Source organism: Schistocerca nitens, chromosome 1 (assembly GCF_023898315.1).
Source record: "Schistocerca nitens isolate TAMUIC-IGC-003100 chromosome 1, iqSchNite1.1, whole genome shotgun sequence".
NCBI classification, from domain to species: domain Eukaryota; kingdom Metazoa; phylum Arthropoda; class Insecta; order Orthoptera; family Acrididae; genus Schistocerca; species Schistocerca nitens.
Window position 1 is genome coordinate 944,639,530 of NC_064614.1, and position 23,827 is coordinate 944,663,356.

The window sequence follows — 23,827 nt, forward strand, 5'->3', positions numbered from 1 at the left end:
ATACCTGTCTCTGAGAGTCCTGTCATTCAGACAGTGATAATTTCTGCACTCTCACCACTGATCATTTGGCTTCATAACAAGGTGTAGTGGACTAGTCCGTTGTGATTGCATGGAAGTGTAATATGAAACACAAATTGAAATTATATTTTTGCAACTTGCAATGTATGTGGGTCCAACCTACGAGCCTTATTGTATGCTGGTGGACCAGTCAATATAGTGATGTAATGCTGTACTTCAACATCTTTGGTGCTATGGTAGATTTTGTTAGTTTAGGAAATTTTGCCAAAAGTTTAGAAAACTGGCATGCTACATAGAGTGAGCTTTGTGAGTCTTTAGCATTCATAGTGGTTACTTCTGCTGAGATCTTTACTTTGGTGATATTGTTTATCAACTTTTTATTTTTGAGATCAATGAGTAAACCATAATGATGTAGGAAATCAGCCCCCAGTATTCCTTTTGATATGTCTACTGTCATGAATGGCTGTTCAGAATTATATTTAAGGCCTAAATCGAAGGTTAATAGCTTGGAACCGCAAGTCTTTATCTTGGAATCATCATAAAGACTGAAGTCAGAGGGTTGAACTTTCTTGCCTTTTGAAACTGGTATAACAGACAAATCCCACCAGTACCTACCAGAAAATAACTTCCACTGTTCCAATCTTTAACAAACAGGTGATATTGGCAGCTTGATGTGAGTACTGGGGTAGAACACTCAGCTGCCGTTATGTCTATCATTTCTAGTTTTCCTTGTTTGGCCACTGATAAGACTGAACACATTTTTCAGGCTTACAACACGTGTCAAATTTAAAATGATGATAGCAGTATTTTCCGTTTTTATTGAATTTTGCTCTACTTCTACTACGCGATCTTGCATGCTTGCTTTGCAAAGCATTTTTATCTCATTTTCCATTTCTTCAGTTGTTAAGAGATCTTGGACTGACATGGATTATGATGTTGAAAGAATGGACTGAATTGATGCAGTTTCAGCCTCCTCAACAGAGTGCATTTCAGTCATATGATCTGTCATTTGAGCAATCTTATCCACTGTTTCGTGAGATATAACTGAAATACATTTTATGCTACTAGGAAGTTTGTCAAGCCAAAGGTTTTTCAAGATCTTGTTTGACACATTAGTACTGGCAAAGCCCCGGATTTTACTTAATAATTAGCTAGGCTTCGTCACACAGTTCTAAACCACTCAAGAGTTTTTTTTTTTTTTTAATGCTCTTCACTTTCTTTAAAGATGGTCAAAAGTTGTTCTGTTGCAAGAGAATATTTATTGTTCTTGTCACTTGTAACTAGATCACAGATATTTTCAACAAATTTCGACTACAGCTGAGCAAGCAAATAGTTGACTTCGTCACCTCAGTAATTATACCAGCAATTGCAGATTGTGTGTTGGCTTGACAAAAGTGGATGTCTGTTTTTCCATCCAATATGATGGTAGCTTAATGCTTACCTTATCAATTTCCAGTTTGCATTCAGGATTATGACCTTCAGGTTCATTTACTGTTGACATTTTGCATATTTTTCAAACACCGTATGCGATGAATTCAAGTTAAAAAATTCGTGAAAATTTTACCGCAGTTACTTCGAAAAGTTATTGTCTTACTGATCATGTTGGGGTCACCAGTTTCTTGCTCTTTGGATTCATTAAGGACTCAGTTTAATTAGACTTTTCAGTTTATTTTATTTTCTAATTTTGCACATCAAGAAACTTTTACTATAATCACCATGAAATAACAAACTTCTTTTTCTTTGTTTTATTCCAAAGAGTTATAATTTTATTATGTCAAAGTTATCACAGAAAACACTCTTCAGACACATTAAAAACAAAAATAGTAATTTGTCATGTTCCCACATACTCGTTGTACAGACATCAGTGATAGAAACTGCATTATTTCCTGGAAGTGAACTCAGATATTTAAGATGCCCATTGAACTAGATAACACAAATAGACCACTCTCTGACACTTCAGTTAATAACAATAAAATGAGAGCTTAACTTATATATAAATAAAAGTGAGGTGGACTGTGATACTCTCTAAGGCAATGGAGGTTTTTTAAAAAAATCATACATGACATCAGCGTAAATACATGATCTTCAAGCACAGAGGCAGGAATTGCCAGCAGTACCATAGAGAACAAGAGTAAATATGGCTTAGATAAAAACAAACAGTGGAAAAGCCAGAATGGATTGTAACAATATTATGAAAAAGATAACTGCTACTGAGTTGCAGATAGGCACAATAAAAAGACTGTTGGAAAGTGAGATTTCAGCCCACAAGGCCTTCATTGGAAATGGACAACATGCGCATGTGTGCCCCCCCCCCCCCACACACACACACACGTGACACAGTCTTTGGCAGTGAGGAGGAGGCTGGGGCGGGAGGGGGAGGATAGCAGGGTAGGAGTGGGGGATGGCAAAGTGGTGCTTGTGGGAGTCTACAGATGCGAGGTGGATAGAGGGTAGTGAAGCTAGGTGCAGTCGGGAGGTTAGAGAGAGGGTGGGGGGAAAGGGGTGTAGCAGAAAAGGAGAAAAGTAAAAAGACTGAGGGTACATTGGTGGAATAGAGGGCTGTGTAGTGCTGGAATGGGAACAGGTAAGGGGCTAGATAGGTAATGACAATGACTAATGAAGTTTGAGGCCAGTAAGGCTTCAGGAATGTGGGATACATTGCAGATAGAGTTCCCATCAGTGCAATTTATAAAAGCAGATATTGGTGGGAAGAATCCAGATGGCTCAGGCTGTGAAGCAGTCATTGAAATGAACATCATGTTGTGTGGTGTGCTCAGCAACGCGGTGGTCCAGCTGTTCCTTGGCCACAGTTTGTTGGTGGTCATTCATGCGGACAAATAGCTTGTTGGTTGTCATGCACACATAGAATGCAGCTCAATTGTTGCAGCTTAGTTAATACATCACATGACTGGTTTCACAGGTAGCCCTGCCTTTGACAAGATAGATGATGTTTGTGACTGAACTGAAGTAGATGCATGTGAGAGGATGTATGGGACAGGTCTTGCATCTGGGTTTATTACAGAAATATGAGCCATGAGACAAGGGGTTGGAAACAGGGTTTGTGTAGGAATGGATGAAGATATTGTGTCGATTGAGTGGGTAGCAGAATGTCACTGTTGGAGGGGTGGGAAGAATAGTGGGTAGGACATTTCTTGTTTTAGGGCATGACAAGAGGTAGTCAAAACCCTGGCAGAGAACGTATTTCAGTTGCTCCAGTCCTGGGTGGTTTTGAGTCATGGGAGTGTGATGTTCGCCTGCTTAATTTCTCTGTTGATGGTCCTCGGTGTCGATGTACTGTGTTGTTATGCTGGCTGAAAAATAGTGGGATGGAAGTTCAGCACTGACTACTTTAAATGTTGTAGCCAACGATTGCACAGTTGCATTTCATAGTTCTTTACTTTCTCTGTTCACAACACCCCCGCCCCCTCCCCCAATAATACACATTTATATGGCCAGTTAACTTTTTTGCAAATTTTAATATGCCTCATTAATAGATTGCAGGCAAACATCAGCAAACAGCTTCAATAGTTTACTGTTGAATATCTATGAGCGGTAAAAACCAAACCACACAGTTCTTGCAGAATAATACGGTACGTGTTGAACAGGCACTGTCACTGCCTATTTGAATTACACTTATTTCACAGTTAAGTTGATGCATTGTTGTTGACCTCACCAGCAAGGGTTTCTTGTCTGAAAATCGGCTGTGGACTGACTGACTCGAGACGAAAAATTGGGCCTTTATATATCATCACAGTAATAGGTACTGAAACTATAACATTGTTTGATGTTTAATTTACAGAAATTACGATTAAAACATAACTCTTTAATTAACTGAATACATCGAAAAATTGGCTCTTTTCAACAGTTTCGTCTACCATGAGGGTTAAGCCAAATTATTCGTTTAAATGATGAAATTAACAGATATAGTTATACAAACAATATTTTTGACAAAACTGGTAATTACTTTGGAATTAATTTAGAACTGGCTTTGCTAACATGTTTTCAAATAGAACCAAATAAATACTTTAAGAATCCTAGTGATTCTTTTTCCAAATGTTTTATCATTATTACAGAATTTATATTTGTTTGTAAGTCAACAATAGAATTTAAGTTATGAAAAAATTACTGATTTCAGCCTATAATGAAAGATATTAACTAGGAATAGTCAAAATAAATCAGGAAATTAATTACATACACAAAACTAAGCACAAAATTAGATCTGGTGCTATATTCTTGAAAACTGAGGGCCAAACTTTCTCTTTCATGAAAATGCAGATTATACTCACATATGTTAATGATAATTAGTCAAAAATGAAAAAAATGAATTTAAGGGGTCAGATGGCAAAACAAGAGAGGAAGTGAAAAGATCCCAGCTTGCTTTGTCACAAGGGGAATGCTCCTCTGTGGATGGAGAGTGGGAATTTGGAAGGTGGTTGGCGACAGGATAGATGAGGCACAGTAGATCTGTTTTTGTACAATGTTGAGAGGGTAATTACAGTCTGTGAAGGCCTCAGTGAGACCCTCAGTGTATTTTGAGAGGGGCTGCTTGTCACTACAAATGTGGAGGCCAGGGAAGGCTAGGCTATATGGAACGGACTTCTTGGTATGGAATGGGTGGCAGCTATCGAAGTGGAGGTATTGCTGGTGGTTGGTAGGTTTAGTAAGCACAGAGGTACTGATATAGCCATCTTTGCTGTGGATGTCAACATTGAGGAAGGTGGTTTGTTGGGTTGAGTAGGACCAGGTGAAGTGAATGGGGAAGAAAATATTGAGTTTCTGAAGAATGTGGATAAGGTGTCCTGGCCCTTGATCCGTATCATGAAGAAGTCATCAGTGAATCTGAACCAGGTGAGAAGTTTGGGATTCTGGGTGTTTAGGAAGGCTTCCTCTAGATGTCCCATGAATAGGCTGGCATAGGATGGTGCCATTCAGATGCCCATGGCTGTACCCGGAATTTGTTTGTAGGTAATATCTTCAAAGGAGAAACAATTGTGGGTGAGGATATAGTTGGTCATGGTGACTAGGAAGGAGGTTGTTGGTTTTGAACCCGTCAGGCATTGGGAAAGGTATTGTTCAACAACAGTAAGGTCACGGGCATTAGGGATGTTGGTGTAAAGGGAGATGGCATCAATAGTGATGCTCAGGGTGTTATGCGCTAAAGGAACAGGAATTGTGGAGAGTTGGTGGAGGAAATGGTTGGTATCTTTCATATAGGAGGGTAGGTTGTGGGTGCTGAAAGTGTTGGTCTATGAGAGCAGAGATTCTTTCAGTGAGAGCAGAGTAAATGGCCACAAGGAGGCATCCTGGGTGGTTGGGCTTATGGACTTTTGGAAGCACATAGAAGGAAGGAGAGCAGGAAGTGGTATGGGTAAGGACAGAGATGGGCCTAAGGATTTGAGAAGAGACTGGAGATTCTGCTGGATTTCTGCAGTGGGGTCACTTGGCAGGGTGTGTAGGTGGATGGATTTGACAGCTGGTGGGGTCCTTCTGCCAGGTAATCCTTGCAGTTCAAAACAAGAGTAGTGGAGCCTTTGTCAGCAGGTAGAATCATAAGGTCGGAATCAGTTTTTGGAAGGTGGATTGTGGTTCTTTCCACAGATGTAAGGTTAGTTTGTATGGTGAGAGATTTGGGAAATGATGGTGAGGCAAGGTTCTGGAAAGTTAACAGGGGGTGATTTGGGGGCAGTGGGGGTGGATCACAGTTGGATGGAGGAGCGAACTGAGGCAGTCAGGATTTAACATTGGTCATTGATTGATTCTGATTGGCAGGGTTGATGGCGAAAAAGAGTCTCCACTGTAGGGACTGGGAGAAGGAGAGAAGTTCTTTAAGAAATCCTGCATCATTGAATTTGGGAGTGGGGCAGAAGCTGAGGCCTTTCACAATGATTGATACTTCTGTGGGGCTAAGGCTTTTGGAGGAAATGTTCATTACTGTATTTCGGGTCTGTTTATGTTCTGGATTCTGTGTTGTTGTGGGAGGGAGTTTTGGAGGGTGGGCTAAATGTAGTAGGTCTGTGAGACAGGATTTGTCAGCTATGAGGGGCAGTGGGGCAGATTTGGAGATTTTGTAGAGGTGGTGGATAGTGGTAGTCTAAGGCGGGAGTAGGAAGTGAATAGCGTGGAGAGCTTTTTGAGGTGGCATTGTGCATGCAACTGTAGTTCCTGGAGGGTAAGAGTTTCATTGTGTGCTATAGGATCCAGGAATTGGAAATTGCATAGCAAGAGAATTTTGCTACCTGTTAAATCAGTCACGTGATCTGCAAGCTAAGCTGCAACCGCTGAGCTGCATTCTATGTGAGCATGACATCCAACAAGCTGCCTCTCTGCATGAATGGCCACTGATAAACTGTGATGAAGAAACTGCTGGATCATACCGTTGCTGAGCATACCACCCAACTTGCTGTTCTTCATTTCAATGACTGCTTCACAGCCTGAGCCATCTGGATCCTTCCCACCAACACCAGATTTTCTGAATTATGCAGGTAGGAATTCTCCCTGCAATATATCCTATGCTCCTGTAACCCTCCTGGCCTCAACTTTTGTTAGTCATTTTCCGTACCCCTAGCCTCTTCCTAGTTCCCATTCCAGTCAGTGCACCCTAAGTCTTCGTACTTCTCTCTTTTTCAATTAACCCTTCCCCCTCTCCCTCTGTCTAACCTCCCGACTGCACCTAGCCACCTTACTCTCTCTCCACCACCTCAACTCAGCACGCTACCACAACTGCACTTCACCATCCTTCAGCTCTACCCTGCTATCCCTCCCCTTCTCTGCCCCAAGCTCCTCGTACCCCCACCACCCGATTGCCTCTCCCATCATGTGGTGCTGCTTGCAATCAGAGACTGTGCTCAGTGTGTGTGTGTAAGTGAGTGAGTCGTGTTCACGTGAGTGTGTCTGTGTACATTGTCTATTTTCAACAAAGAATACGTTGGCTGAAAACTCACTTTCTGACAGTCTTTTCTTTGTGCCTATCTGCGACTCAGCATCTCTGCTATATGGTAAATAGCAGCTATGCTTTTCATAATATTAAGGCTTAGTTAAATCAGTTCTGTGGTTCAGTGTCATGTGGATGTATTTAATCATATGTAGGCAAAAATATTAGGCAACAGAGTTTATGGTGAACTGGTACAAGTACCGTTATATTTCCAGAATGAGATTTTCACTCTGCAGCGGAGTGTGCGCTGATATGAAACTTCCTGTCAGTTTAAAACTGTGTGCCTGACCGAGACTCGAACTCGGGACCTTTGCCTTTCGCGGGGAAGTGCTCTACCATCTGAGCTACCGAAGCACGATTCACGCCTGGTACTCACAGATTTACTTCTGCCAGCATTTTGTCTACAACCTTCCAAACTCTACAGAAGCTCTCCTGCGAACCTTGCAGAACTAGCACTCCTGAAAGAAAGGATACTGCGGAGACATGGCTTAGCCACAGCCTGGGGGATGTTTCCAGAATGAGATTTTCACTCTGCAGCAGAGTGTGTGCTGATATGAAACTTCCTGGCTGATTAAAACTGTGTGCCCGATCGAGACTCGAACTCGGGACCTTTGCCTTTTGCGGGCAAGTGCTCTACCATCTGAGCTACCGAAGCACGACTCACACCCGGTACTCACAGCTTTACTTCTGCCAGTATCTCATCTCCAACCTTCCAAACTTTACAGAAGCTCTCCTGCGAGCCTGCAGAACCTAGTTTGGAAGGTTGGAGACGAGATACTGGCAGAAGTAAAGCTGTGAGTACCAGGCGTGAGTCGTGCTTCGGTAGCTCAGATGGTAGAGCACTTGCCCACAAAAGGCAAAGGTCCCGAGTTCGAGTCTCGGTTGGGCACACAGTTTTAATCAGCCAGGAAGTTTCATATCAGCGCACACTCTGCTGCAGAGTGAAAACTCATTCTGGAAACATCCCCCAGGCTGTGGCTAAGCCATGTCTCCACAGTATCCTTTTATTTCAGGAGTGCTAGTTCTGCAAGGTTCGCAGGAGAGCTTCTGTAAAGTTTGGAAGGTTGGAGACGAGATACTGGCAGAAGTAAAGCTGTGAGTACCGGGCGTGAGTCATGCTTCGGTAGCTCAGATGGTAGAGCACTTGCCCGCGAAAGGCAAAGGTCCCGAGTTCGAGTCTCGGTCGGGCACACAGTTTTAATCTGCCAGGAAGTTTCATACCATTATATTGCTTGACTCTGTGTGGGAGCAGTAATAACACGTCAGAATAATGAAGTGTCAACTATTAACATAGATGTGGTAGTACAAATTGCTAGGGAAAAAATGCTGTTAAACCATAATCTTTCCATCCATTTTTACCAGGCTGAATCATAACTTTTATTATGACTGCAGTCTGCATACCTCCTTTAAACCATGGATAATTTATCTTAACTTGTTCAGAATTTTTTAATTTTTATGAATTTAAGTCAACAGTCTCCATTTCAGCTCCTGGTGGTATAACTGAAGTCATTTTAGCACCACAACACACAAAGGAGAGTTATGTTCAGGCCGTCAACCAATATAACACTCTGCACGCACCAGACAATGTCGATATTGCACGCCATCCTGTACACATGGGGTAAGTACTTTTTTTAGTCATGCATCTGATGATATTTCAAGTTTTGATTTCAGTGCACATTATAATTGTCCTGCATGGAGCTGTATCTGTGGGTGTACAGACACACTCTAGTTGTCTTCTGTATGGTAGTTCATGCTACAGAACTTTATTTCATATAGAATTTTTGGAATCTCACAACACATAAATTACGGAGTTGCTAAACTATTGTGGTCTATGTATAACTTGAAACAGTTGTGCAAGATGACCACTGATTGTTACAGAGACACAGCACTAACTTTCTGGGCTTGTAATTAAGGAGAGTAGCTTCAACCATCTATCTATTCATCTTAATTTAAATTATTGCCTCTTATTTGAACAACTGGAAGTAAATAGGTGATCAATTATACTAGTGATACCATGGTCAGCTCATGTTTTGTGCTTGTCAAAACTGAGCCAGTGCTCCATGATCATGCCATTGATGGAACAAGCGGTGGAACATGCTGGGTAGAGTTTTCAGCAAGCTTTCTGTGATGAACACAAGATATCACCAACAACATTGCATGAAGAAGGAAGACAGTAAATAATTTAAATCAAGTTAAGTGCATGGAATGTGTAATAAAGCACAGATCTACATCTGTGTCTGTATTCCATAGGCCTCGAAGGCACATAATGCACTAGCATTGCTGTTTCATCTTTTGTATTCCACTCAGTGTGAACGAGTATATTTCCGTATTAGGCAATATTTATCTCATCTTATCTTTATGAATTTTACATGAGATGTTTGTGGAAGTAAGTAATACATTTGTTGGCTTGTCTTGAAACATGAACTCACAGTATTTTGAAAATAAGCCTTTATGCGAAGCACAGCGTCTCTCTGGTGTAACTTTTATTACAGTTTTTTTAGTCTTTCTGTGACACTCTCACACTGTAGGATAATACTGGGAAAAATGTACATGTCTCAAAAATTGGCCTCAGATTAAAGGAAACGAATGTCAAATTATATAAACTCGTTCAGAGAACAGTATGAAACTGAAACTCTGGCTGTAGCAAAATGTGAAAAGGTCAGCTGCAAAATGGAAATGTGCTGCAACACAGGTAAATAGAAAATGAAGTAAACAGAAGAAATTTAAAACAAATATATTTTGTAAATAACCCTGAAGAAAATCAGCACCCAGTCACACTTTCTGAATGAATGATTTATTTCACCGTAACTTGTGTAAGACCTACTCCCATTGTCAGACAGCAGCAATCATTTCTCGTGCAAATCTTATATTTTTGTCTTGAGCAAAAGTTTTGCTTTATACAGTACGACATAGAGATCTGCTTCATTGATGGATAACATGCTGAACCATCCTCACTGCCATCTGAAGATGGGGCTAGGCTCGAAACTAGTTACAATGAAACAAATCATTCATTCAAAAGCTATGGCTAGTTGCAGTTTTTTAATTAGCAATATGTAGAAAAATACCTACAATGTCTTAAAACAATCATGGATAAAATAATTATATATTGTAAACAGAGCAGAAGGGATGATGCCTGTGCAAAATCACACTAAAGGACAGCCACTGAAGGAAGGTACAAATGCATCAAGAATTGAGTAATTTGGCTGTAGAAGTTGCAGTAAATTGTAAAAATTGATGGGATGATGCAAAGATGGGAACAGCAATCATCACTTGAAAGAGAATTAACTTTTCAGAAGGATGTAAGTGAAGGAATAAATTAAGGAAATGCACACCAGGAACAGAAACCAGAATGAACAGAGAAAGGAGTGTTATCAACTAGAAGGTCACTGAGCAGCTGCACACACTTGATAGAGATGAGATAGGAAATGTTTATTGATTTCAGTTACACCACTTGAACTAACCATGAATATCTTCCATCAACAAGGCCATCTCTCTCTCTCTCTCTCTCTCTCTCTCTCTCTCTCTCTTTCTTTCTCTTTTTCTTATGGTTTAGTTACACAGGATATAAAATCTTTGAAAATTTAAAAGAAGAAATACTTACTTTCTGGTGCCAGTCATCCAGCAAATGCGTGGCTGCACAGCTGGGACTGATATGGTTCTTCTCCACGTTACACAGTGAACTAAACATACCCTCCTCTCTTGGGGAGGAATCTGTTTTTCCCATCTGTCTGTGTCTACTGTAATCACATGGTCAAATGTGATGTTGTTTTACAAGGTGCTGTTGCATATTGTGTCTGGTTTAGGAAATGGGAACAAGCTGGCTGTTTATCTAGATGGGTGTGAAAAACTGCCTAAAAACCACAGGAAGGCTGTCTGGCTCAGTGACTCCTGTCATTAATCTACAAGGCAGATCCAATCCAGGGCTGATGTACCTCACTGTGTCCTGGCAGTGGGTGATTCAATGACCTTGGCTGTCCAAGCAAGTTAATAGAAGAAATGTCAGTAGTTATTGCTCCAGCCTTCAGTTATAACATTAGCGACAGAAAAACATATTTTCATTTGTGGCAATGTCTCTCAAATATCATGTCATTATTATGAAACAACTCTGTTTCTCAATTCACATTTATATTCTGCTCTTCTTTCCCACATTGTTGACACTTACGCATTTCTGTGTCTGATGTTTTTATTTGTGACATATCTTTTATCATACTTGTTATATGGTGTTTGCAGACAAATTACTGGTGTGTGTGGTGGAAAGTGTTGGGATAGTATAGTCTAAAATTTATTGCAAAGAAATGTGCAATGATGGTAACAATGAGAAATAAGAGTTGAATAGTAACAGATATCAGTGTTAGAGGACAAGTACTAAAGAAAGTGGAAAGTGGAAGGTTTCTAGTGCCTGGGGAGTGTAATAGAAGACAGGAGAAATGAGAAGAGTATCAGTAAAAGGGGAATGCAAGCCCATGGATTACTGCAGATTGTAAGAGGTCTTGTCTGGAGCAAAGATGTACCATCAAAAAATAAGCAAATGTCATACCAGGAATATTATGCTCCAGTGCTTATGTGTGCATAAAAATATGGGTAATGAAGAAAAGGCAGGTGAACGGCATAGAAGCCTGTGATAAGAAATGTCAGAGAAATGGAATAGGAGTTATTATAATAGATAGAGTAAGGAATGAGATTAGGAGAGAAATAGTGAAAGAGAAGCTCATAGAAAAGACAAGATTAATATGCTATGAACATGTCAAAAGAATGGGAGTTGGCAGCGTACTGAGATAGGCTCATGAAATGACAATAGGGGGCAAGAGACCTAGGGAATGAGTGAGAGACAAAATGATGGTTGAACTGAAGGAATATGTGATGAAGAGAAGAGAAGCCTGGGACAGAGTACAGATATAAATGTTGTGGGAGGAGAGGAAAAGATGGAGAGGCTTATATTGTAAACAGACCCAGCCAGGGTCTGTAAACTGTAGATGATGATGATAAATATGATGGTGATACTAGTTTTGTGTGTATACTCCCCATCACTGTGTTAATTTCTTGCTGCACATTGTTCACAATTATAGTCTGTACACATGAATATCATATGGACATATATAGATGCTGGCTACTCAGTTGAGTTCATGGAGCAACTCAGTCCCCCATAACTAATCTTCCTCTTTGTTTCATAAAAGCCTTTCATTCTACAACTAAATTCTTTTTCCCAAAGTAACACAAGAAAGATCAGCTTCCTCTTATGTGCTCACCAGCTAATTTGCAGAAATCCTAATTTTGATTTATCATTTTTGTAGACTAATTTCTGACATTAGAGGAGGCTTAACTACACTGGTAGGTCTTATGTCTCCACTCGAGTGTATTGGTAAACCTTGAATTACAACAGTGATTGCAATGAGTAATGCCTTGTGTAATTCATCAATCACCTTGTCCAAGCTAATGTGAGAAGCTTCAAGTGTATTTATATTATAATTAGTTTTTAGGGGCAGCAAAAGGTAATGAAGGTGTATGACTGAGAAAAGTGCAAGAAAAAAGGGGAGAGGCTTTGAGAGTGGGGGAAAAATATTGGAAATAAATTTAGTTTCAACATCTTTGTGTTGTAGTTGATGTCATAAGAGACAGCATTTGCTCACAAGGAGGTACATAGGGAAAGTTATACCTTTATGTACTTGAAGTGATTGAGGGAAGTAATAGAAAATTAAATTGCATTGACTCTTATGGGGGCAGGGAATCCCACTTCTCCCGAATACAAGCCCAGTCTTTTAAACAATATGCCATTTCTCTCAGTAGGTAAGTGTTATATACTGTGACTAATGAAAAAGTGCTGTTAACACATTGTGGATGTCTCATAAGTTCATAGCACATACATATAATAATTTCATTATTAGTTTATTTCATGCTTATTATTGAGTAATTTTTGTAATTGATTCTGTGGTGTGGCTGCAATAGTAAATGCAGATAGATACATAATGATAATTTTTATAAAATTTATTTATTAAATTAAGAACACTGAAAAAATGCAAAATTTTAAATGAGATGTGCCTATCAAATAATGGAAATGAAGTATAAAACTATGTTAATATTAAATGCTGTCAGTATACTTTTGACTCTAGGGTGTTCAGAAATACAGAAAACAATCAGATTAGGGATGACGCTTAAGTTGGTATGTCTTTAATACTAGTAGTTGTCTTCCTCTACTAATTTATTATTTTCTGTTCGTTCATGCATCCATTTACTTTTCCTTCCGAACAAATTCTTATAAACCCCAATTTGTGTCAGTCAATCCTGAAATATGTTCATCTGAGCACCATTAGATAATTTGAATATGTTTCATGCCAGTCTACAATTAAGTGAAAACCCTATTATGCTTAGTTATTTTCAATTTCTTCTTTAATTCTTTTTCAGTTTGATTGCCAGTAGTGTATTATGTCACTGTCTATGATGTTTTTACCTTTTCCTCCATGGTTTTCCTTAAGTGTACATAGTTTTAAACTTTAAGCCTGGTGGCTTAATGGATTAAGTGATTATTAGTCATTTACATGTAGTGTTAGCTAATTGTTTTCATTTGAGGCTTTTTGTACAATTGCTCATTGTTATGATTGGAATTCTTTAAGTACACAAAGAACATGTGTAATACTTACTACTGTTTCAAATTTTCAGAATTATCTGTCCTTTTGGATGTTCACTTGTATCCACCATGTACTGAATATTCAATACCATTCAATATACATATCCCCATCTGTACTGCATACTATTAAAAGTTTTCATGTTGCAGATTTCTCATCTGACAGGACAAGTACTTGTTTACATCAGTGTTACACAATGTTATGTAATGTGTTCTTGAAAATCACAATTGCAAATAACTCTTAATATGAAACTTGAATGTCATAGTTCTTAATGCTTATTGTTCATAATGATATTCAGTCATTTCGGACATAATGAGGGGGGAATTAAATATATTTCTTGATTGGATCCTCCAGTCAACTAATATTTTTGTACTTACACTATTAAACTCACATTGGATCAACAGGAATCATATTTCTAGTAGTACTCATTGTTGTCAGTAGGAGAATTCCATTTGTTGGACTCTCTCTCTCTCTCTCTCTCTCTCTCTCTCTCTCTCTCTCTCTCTCTCTATCTCTGTGTGTGTGTTCTTTTGTGTTTGGGGTGACAGCTACCCAGTGGTTTTGCAGTCAATTTTGAAATAAATATAGTACTGTGACCTAAAAAGAAATTGGATTGTGTTATTTGAGATTTGATGTTTTTTCTGAATTCTCCAATTGCTAGTTTTCAGTTTGTCTCTGTAAGGTGCTGAAGCTCAAATATTCTCTGTGGTTATGTCTTTAGGGTAATTGCATACCAACTGCTGATATATGATATTTCTTATATTACTCAGTTCTGCAAGTCATCATTTGGAGAAACAGTCTATTGGTGTACCAGTTCGTTTAATGTAGAAGCAGTGAAACAGTAGCCTCTAATGACTATATTCAGAGAATGCCATTATTTTATGGGTACATCTCATGTGGCTCTTTTTTGTGTATTGCTTCATACAATTAATGTTCCATGTTCTAATTCAGAAAGTGACTGCATGATAGGCTACACTAATTTTTAATGTTGTCATGAATGTGACCATGTGTTTTCTAACAGTGGAACATATTTGGTTTTCTTTTCTTTGTTTGCTGTGTGATAACAGTCATTTTTAACACGTATAACATCTTGCTTGAAAAGTTGTTAACTCACAGAACTAAAATTTTTATTGTATGTGGATCTTGGGACATATTTTTTCTGTTTATGGAAATCATTACAGAATTTTAAAAATGACAGTCTTCTTCTTGTTCAGTGCATATCACACATTTACTTCCTTGTCTTGGAAACAGGGCAAATTCATCTCACAAGTCATATTTCACCTAGATGTCATCAATGGGTATCTAAATAATTAGAATTGCATATCTGTGAGAGAGGTAGAATGGCAACCAGAGTGTATTAGTTTTGTTTGTGTTCAGTGTTGTTATCAAGTCTGGTAGAGTATAGCAGAGGCATGAACACAATCTGATGTTGAGCAGTCATTTTAAAGAACTCAGAGATGCTACATAGTCATGTGAGACAGCTTTATCAGCATCTGACAGAATTTGAATGGGGCCTCATTGTGGGTCTCCATTCGGCCACCTGGTTGAGTCTTGCAGTGACTAGGTTTGTAAGGCATTTGGATGTGGCAGTGGCCTGATGTACAGCATGGGAATGTGAGGACAAGCATACTCATTGTTAAGGTTCCAGTTGACCATGTCTGACCTCTACATGGGGAGATTGCCATATTGTGCACAAAGCGCATCCTTACCCCTTCACATCTGCAGCTCCCATCCAAGAACAAGTAATGGACTCCCTTTGACAGGATCATCCCACTCCATTGTTTGGAGACTAGCAGTCATTACTGTCCTGGGCATAGGTTGCTATTAACAACACAACACAAATGGCTACATTTGAAATAATGTTATGGCTCGGAATCATGGACTGCTGATGAATGGTGTTGCAGTGTGTCCAGCAACGAATTGTGGTTCTGTGCTACTCGGATGACCATTGTGGGCAAGTATGACAGCAAAATGGAGAGATATCTCAGTCTTCCAATGTTTAGGAGAGACACAGTAGTGTTGCTCCTGACATCATGGTGGGGGGAGGTATTGTGTATGACTTCAGGTGACAGCTGGTAGTGAGTAAGTGAACTCTGCTGACACATCAGTAGGTCACAGACATCCTGAACCATCACATGTTACCGCTCACATGACAGTACTGTGATGCCATTTGTAACAGTACAATGACCATCCACTCATGGTACTAGTCTCTATGAATTATCTGTGTGATGTTGAGGTACTCATGTGGCCAGCAAGATTCCTAGATCTGTCCTCTGACTTCAACTCCATCCTGGAAGTTAAGGATCAGATACAACAGTTGTGGGCCAGCTTGCCCCTGGAGAGAATACAATGGATTTATAATACACTTCACAGCTGAAACAGTGGGTGCACCCTGGCCAGAGTGAGTGCAATGCAATACTGGTAACTAGGCTAATACTGCCAAGTTCTTTATAAATTTGATTCAATAGCATAATCACTGAACTAACAATACATACCCTCTCAACGTGTGAAGTTTTGTTTTCTTCTATCCTTTTCGATGCTTCACTTTTTTTTCCCCTCAATCACTATAGTTATCAAATATTGTGAAAGCTGTTGTATAATGTGAAGTGAAAAAACCATTGTGTTTGATGTGAATTGTCTATACTAGTTCATTTTGACTAAAAGTGATTGACAGCTCTTATTGGCTGATGTTGATGTTTATTGCTTTGCACTTTTTAGTAACTTTACATTAAGATGGAAGTAGTGCCAAATACTGGGCATATAAGTAGCAAAACTTACTTACATCTAAGACATTTCTCAAAATAGTATGAGCATTGCAGCTCCAAAATTTGAATTCAGTACATCAATGATTGTGCACCGTCAGACATTTCTTATAGACATAAATGAACTGAACTAGTTATAACCAGTGTGGAAACCTTTCATTCCATGCAGTGCTCTTGCGTGATATTTTTCTTTCATTAAAAACTTAGAAGCCAAACTTACAGCAATCTTTATATGCTGAAGCAGCAGCTCATTCTCTTTATTGCATAATTAGTTATTGTCTAGTTTTAGTTTTCTTAAGTGTATCAATATATTGAAGGTATGACTCATTAGCAGTTTCATCAGTTCAAAAGGAGACAACTGTCTTATTTCTCTGCAGTCATATGTCACTTAACTAGTATAATGAAAGCAATACATAGCTCACACTTAGAAGAGGTGAACAAGTGGGATTTTGAAATGTAAACACTTTTTGGCAGAGCAGATAAGATACTGAACTAACTTGTGGAAGGTCATCTAGCCCAGATAACTTGTGTGAGTGTTAGTAAAGAAGTTCCAGTCAGGAGGAAGAGTTTGACAATAATCAGATGGGGAAAGATAAGAAGTGGGAGAAAATGAGAAACAGAGAACATCACAGGTGAGCATATAATAAGAGAACAATGTGATGTGATGTGTACTGGGCAAGTGGAAGATGGCAGAATTGAAATCTTCCTAAAAGACCTTTCCATCTCAAAATTTAACACACAATTTTTAGTCTGTAATTTATGCATATTCTGAAGAATGTTCACACAGATTTTCCTGTAGAATTGTTCCTGAATTTGTGCTCTTATGTATTCATTTCTCTATATTTCTTGGCCTTTGTAACATAGTTTTAAACCAAATTAAATAAAATAAGAAATTATTGTAATTGTAGAAGCAACTTGTTTACTCAGTCAGAGAACAAAATATGTTGGTTGTTGAACTGTTTATTGTTGTGTATTCTTAATATGAAGCCCCTGTGATTTATTCAATAATAAGTAACTATTTTGAATTGTCCTTTTTTATTTTTGAGTTAAATTATTCTTTCTAGATAAAGAACAGAGTAGCTCTGTGTACTTTACATTTGTCAATTCTTACTGATTGTGATATGGTGGATGTTCACTACTTGTATCACTACATAAATAATTTGTCAGGTAATTTGTTATTTGGTTTTGGATCATAGGACACAGTTCTTTTTAATACTAATATTGAGTGGTCTTAAGTGTAAATAGTAAAGAAAAAACACCTATTTTGTTTTTGGACTTCATAGTCATTACATTCTTTAAGCATTTACAGAGATATAGTGGACATTTGAACTCTCACATCCTTCCAAAATATTTACTTGTAAAGGGTGGTGCAAGAAGAATGTGTGGATTTCAAACTAGTATAATTGGTTCTGTTTTGATAACATACAAAATGTACTCACATCACTACAGTTGGTAATGTATCCAATTTATAAATTGGCACTATTTCACATATTAAAGAGAACGTCAGGCAGATAGCAGCCTTCTTTGTGAATACACATTAAAAGTCTGCCTTCAAAATTCGCCGTCACTTTCGATAACATGTCATGTGAAACAGCAGCAATTTCTTGGCATATTGCAACTTTCAGGTCACTGAGTGTATGAAGTTGGTTGCAGTACACTTTACTTTTTAGGTAACTCCATAAGAAGAAGTCGCAAGCCAACAAATCTGACAAGCATGCTGGATAGTGAGCATCACCAAAACTTGAAATCAAGTTTTGGGGAAACACTTCTTGAACAACTACCGTAGAATCATTAGCCATGTGAGCTGTGGCTCCATCTTTTTGGAATCACATCTGCCACATTCATCCCTATAGTCTCCAGTTGCAGCCACATGAGACTGCGTAGCATTGAAATATAATGTGTAGCATTCACTGTTACGCTAACAGTGCCTTCTTGTGGATTGTCTGCTGATCAATAGCAACTGTTTTGTTTATTTACATAACTGCCTAAGTGAAAGTGTTCTTCATTGTTCATCATCAACACAACATCATCAGCAACTTAATCAGAGTCTCAAAGTCAGTAACATTTATTTTTTGCTCTCTCATTTTTCAGACAAATAATTGTTTACATGTGTAGATGATTGTTATTAGGCATTAGGTTAACACAGAAAAAAGTCAGTGTCTCCCTCCATCCCACTCTCAGCCTCTTCATACCCAGTAAACAAAGAATTAACTGTCTTTTGTTAGCATAAGCTGGTTTTTGTAGCAGCACTAATCAGTACTGCAGCTAAACAGAGAACACCACATACTGAATAGCTTTCCATCTGTATGGACATACTTTATGTTTCTTTTAACAGAAAATTTTTCTGGCTTTAGAACCACATCATATTGTAAAATAACTGTCACTAATTGGATAAAACCAACATTTCAGCCACAGTTGTAGTGAAGTATCTCCAGACGACGGAGTAACCAAAGCCAAAACACGTTTTATCTATTCAGCGATAGCTTTTTTACAACATGACACAGCTCTACACCCAGAAAGCCTTTATTGTAAGTGATTCCCATTGTGGAAGTCCACCAACTTATAAAATTATATTTTGGTTGCTGTGATCATTATTCTTGTTGGTCCAAAGATAAATATCTGTATGGTGTGTGTATATGTAGATGGATCTCACAGAAGTTGACACACACCCTTAGGTACTAAAATTGATAAGTGCAAGTTTTGAGGAGGTACATAAACAGGGTGTCTACGAACCGGGACAACCGGGACATCCGGGAAAAACCCGGGAATTTTTTCATCCGGGAGAAAACTGGGAAAAAGCTGGGAATTTTTTAGAATTCCGGGAATGTTTCATTGTTTTAGCTTTCAGTTAAATTTTTGTGTTTCTGACTCGTAAGAACCAATACTCCAACAAAGGATATTACTGTATCCAGCATCTGCAGGATAATATTGCAGCAACAAAACATTAACAAGAGGAAGAGAAAACGAAAATAAAACTTAAGTCCCCAAGGAAATCTGCCATATACAACAACAAAACATAGTGCTTATACAAGCGTCTGCCAACAGCAAAGTGTGTCAAAGGCTTTAGAAAGACTGTGCAATGATTCATAATGACAAATTGCCTCCGATGAGCGTGATGTGACAGCTGTTGACATTAGATTCGTTTGAGCAGTTGCGGGCGGGCTCTTGTGCATGTGCCATTGAGTAGCGTATGGGTAGTATCTTCTCCCGCTTCTGGCTATGGTTGTGACTAGGCGCCTCTATCTAATATTGCCCCGGTTCGGAAATATCATAGATCCAGGGCTGATGCACAGAGCAGTCTGAGTTGTGGTGGGGAGATGGGTCACAACTCCATGTGACCTGCGTTTACGTTTAATGATTTTGCTGTTTCCTCTTCATTTATTACTCTCACATCAAATGAAAACAAGATGGATTTCTGTGGCCAGGAGCTATCAAATGAATTGAAATACGTTCATTTGCATAATTACGGAAGGCTAAAATATGTTATTATTTTCAGGTTTTATTTCCACCTTTCTGACAATCAAGCATTAATCACCTTGGAGAACAATGCAGTTATTTTTGTCGCTTTGCTAAAGAGATTTGGCTTTTATTAATCTTTTGCGCTGAGTCAGTCCATTTATTTGAAACGAAGTGTTTAATTTCACACTGTTGGCTAGTTTCAACTGTTTGCTGCATTTCAAGTCCACGTTTTCCATCTTCTAGCTCGCATGGCATTATGCCATAATAAAGAACCAAACATGAGATAATACAGTACTGGTACTCAAGAAAATTTACATCCAAATCTGGACATACAAATGTACACTTTAAGCCCAATTATGCATTTTAGTATGGTTCACGAATTCCGATTAACTTTAAGTGCCCTCTGTTGTCTTGTTTCTTTTGTGACATAGTGCAAGATCTTTTAATGTTTTACACGTATGAACATATGGGCTTCCTGTGTCATCGTAGCTGCGCAAGAGCGGTGGCGCCTGTTATCTGGTGCTCTCTGGCAACTGCTGAAATGAATCAGTTTCTAACACGTCACAGGAAAACATTGTGGTTTGAAAAGCGTTACTTTCAAAGTAAATTTCCTTTTATACAAGATGAACTATATGCAAGAATGTACGATGAATTTCTTAAATCACAGAGCGTTTGACTCTCAATTAAAAATCAACCCTTTGAGGACGACCATCTAGAAGAATTTTGAGCCCAGAAGATCCGACACTTACATCGTTATTAAAAATTTTACTGGCACATTTGTGTGATATATCATAAAGTGTAACACGCGCAAAAAAGATCAACATTATATGTGGAAGCATAGCTTGTCTTGCAGCTTATTAATCTTCGAGACTATTATGTTTTTCTTGTAGCAACTCTATGTATATTAATTTAAGCCATCAACTTTTCTTATTTGTGTGTTCGCGCTACTTAAGAGTGATCTTGCTATTGGCTCACTACATCACGTGTCCTATGCTGTCATCAGCTGGCGGGTTCACATGACTGGCTTAAAAGCACGTCGCAATCTCGATTTCAATGCCTTGGAAAGTAACATGCGGTGTTTGGTGGAATTCGAATTTATATCTTTGTAATGCGAAAAGTATGCAGCGTACATGTTGCTACTGCACATCAAAGATCTTTCCAAAATGTGTTTTCCCCTCCCTGAGTTTCACTTTCTAAAGTGCCGGTAAATTCTACGTCGGCGTATAAAACCATAAACATTCAAAAGACTGATAAGTTTTACAGTGCCAAGGAAAAGTGTACTGTCACATAACAGGGGGAAAAAATGTATTTTCACCCAGGAGAAAGTGTATTTTCAACCAAGAAATCCGGGAATTTTTTTCCTTGTCCATGTGTACACCCTGATAAATGGAAAACACAAAATTGTGAATGGTATACAGCACTAATTTATTTTGTTACAGTAACAGATTTTCAGCTTATTGCAAGACCATTAGTTGACCTACCAAGCAGTGACAGAAGAATAAATTAATGTAATATATTTATGAGATATGATTTCTTCACAGTTGCTATTAAATGTGAATCTTGCATGGTTGTGAGTAAGAAGTTACTTGTTTGAGAAATGAGATAGCGAAAGTGACACTAGATCAAAGGAAACTTAGTTACACAAGATGAAAGGGAAGTTAGCAGTGAAATGTCAAAAAAGGAAGAGACCTGAAAACCAAAAGCTGCAACTGACCTACAGATAATTAGCAAATGAGAGGTAATGGAAGTGAGACTAAGAATATGAGAATACTACACACAAAGGAAGACAGAATCAGAGAAAACAAAGTAAGAAACGCACAGTGTAGGAGAGAATTTAACCAAAGAAAAGATGAGATAAGAATAGAAACCACAGATATGAAAGAAAAGAATGATGGAAGTAATAACGGACTGACTGAATAAATAAATGAATGTGAAACAGATAGATTGGGGAGTATAAAAAGAAGTCAAATGCAGTGTACTTGATTTGACAGAAATGAAGAAGACAGGGATAGATGAAAAAAGTGAAAAGGAAGTAGGAAACAAAACCAATGACTAGCATAATTTGGGTATTGAGAACCAAGACTTGGCTGTAGAGCAAAGTTTTAGTTATGTAGTTACGAAGTACTGTTGCTGGAAGGAACAATCCAAGACATTTGCTTGACGAAACAAGCATCAATATCGTTACTTTTATGCTGCAGAGAGTGTTCTGCAAGAGTGTGTTTTGGACTGTGATTTTTTTTCTTTTTTTCCCACCTCTGAGGGAGGAGGACAGGCTGGGGAATGCTGGCGTCCCGTTTCAGCCATTGTGTTTCAGTATCCTGCATTTTTAAATCATTTGATTCACTCACCCACACTGGCACAGTAACTGTTGTCAAGAAACACAAAATGCTTGTGTATCATGAATCATCTTGTAAATGGCTGTCCCTTCGATAAGAAGATCTTAACCTGTAATGCTGCTGGAAGTGTGTAGGACAGGTTTTACAGCAGGAGTAATGAAAAGCTCATGAACCATCCAGCAAGGTAACATGCTGTAAAAGTGTGTGTTTTCAGCACTGGAAGACAGGCTTAAGAACACTGCAGCAGAGAAGTAAGTTGACACAGGTGTACTGCTGCAGGAGAGGAGTGGTGTCATGGGAAGTAGCATTGACTCTCCTCACAGCAGTAACATTACCTGCATTTTGTATTTCTGCAAAAGTAGAAGCAATAGGTTTCAGTTTTTTATATAGTTTGTGATGAAATAGACAAAATCCTGTGATGGGCCAAAGGATGGTGCACTTACTCATAATAAAATTTGAATTGTCACATAAACACTGTACAGTGCAGTAAACTGTAAACATATCTTTACTACCAAGTTCTACCACACACAGCATGTTTGCTGGCAAACATTGCCAGCAACTGGAATAAGCAAAAAGCTGGGCAATGTCAAGCAACTCATGCTCAATTTCTCCACTACTAGTAGGCTTCTTATTGTGAACAAGCTGTACTCCAACTTCAAACTTCCTGGAAGATTAAAACTGTGTGCTGAACTGGGATTCGAATCTGGAACTTTTTACCTTTAGCCTGCAGTGCCGTTACTGACTGAACAATGACCTGTCCCCACAGCTTCAATTCAGTCAGTATCTCTCTCCTATTTTACAAACTTCAGCGAAAGTCTCCTGCATACCTTGTATGACTAGCATTCTTGGGAGAAAGGAGACAGAGACTATAGACACCTATTCTCCTGTGGAAACCTACTTACACCATTTCAGGAGGCAGTATTACCTGAACAGTCAAGGAATATACTACAGTCCCACTTATTACTCACATAGGTACCACAAAGACGCAGACATGCACAACAAAAGACAAAGCTCACACACACACACACACACACACACACACACGACCAGAGACGGTGCTCAGTTTGTGTTAGCTGCATTAGCATGTGTGCGTGCGTGTGTGTGTGTGTGTGTGTGTGTGTGTGTGTGTGTGTGTGTGTGTTTTGTCCAATTCTGATGAAGGCCTGTTTGGCCGAAAGCTTTGTTTGACATTCTTTTTATACATCTTACAGCCATTTTCATATTGTTTCAAAGTGCTTTCAAAGGCACTGTATGCAGTCTTTATGTTTTTTGTTGTGTTGTAACCTTTTAAAGTCTTCCCTCTATTATTAAGCAAGAAACAAACAAAAATAACAATGCAAATGTAGTATAGTCTCCAGAAAATAGCTGTGGAAGAAGTGACAATGTACTGAAAACAAATGACATCAGATTTAATTATTACTTACAGTGACAACAAACATTGCACCACTAATAAGCAAATAAATACAAACAGACTGCTTTTTCAGGCACTGGTTCATCAGATCGCAAGAAAATAGTGATACTGCTCGCTTTGGTGGTATTTCTAACAGTATATTAAGATCTTTTGCTGACTTGATGGGACTACCCCTAAATTACCGTTTATTAGTCTATGACTCAGGGCACATTTTGTGGAAGATTTAAATACGATGTAGTAACACCACCTGTAAAATTTGAGATAAGTAAAGCAGCTACAATTACAGAACC

The 23,827-nt window shown here is 38.7% G+C and overlaps 1 protein-coding gene across 1 annotated transcript in view; it reads left to right on the forward strand.

The window, feature by feature from the left end:
- LOC126213607 (ankyrin-3-like) overlaps positions 1 to 23,827 on the forward strand; it is a 294,242-nt gene that overhangs the window by 181,302 nt on the left and 89,113 nt on the right. Inside the window, exon 19 of the mRNA XM_049941464.1 lies at positions 8,435 to 8,567. Within this exon, the coding sequence (XP_049797421.1) occupies positions 8,435 to 8,567 (133 nt within the window). The remainder of the gene's footprint in view (positions 1 to 8,434; positions 8,568 to 23,827) is intronic.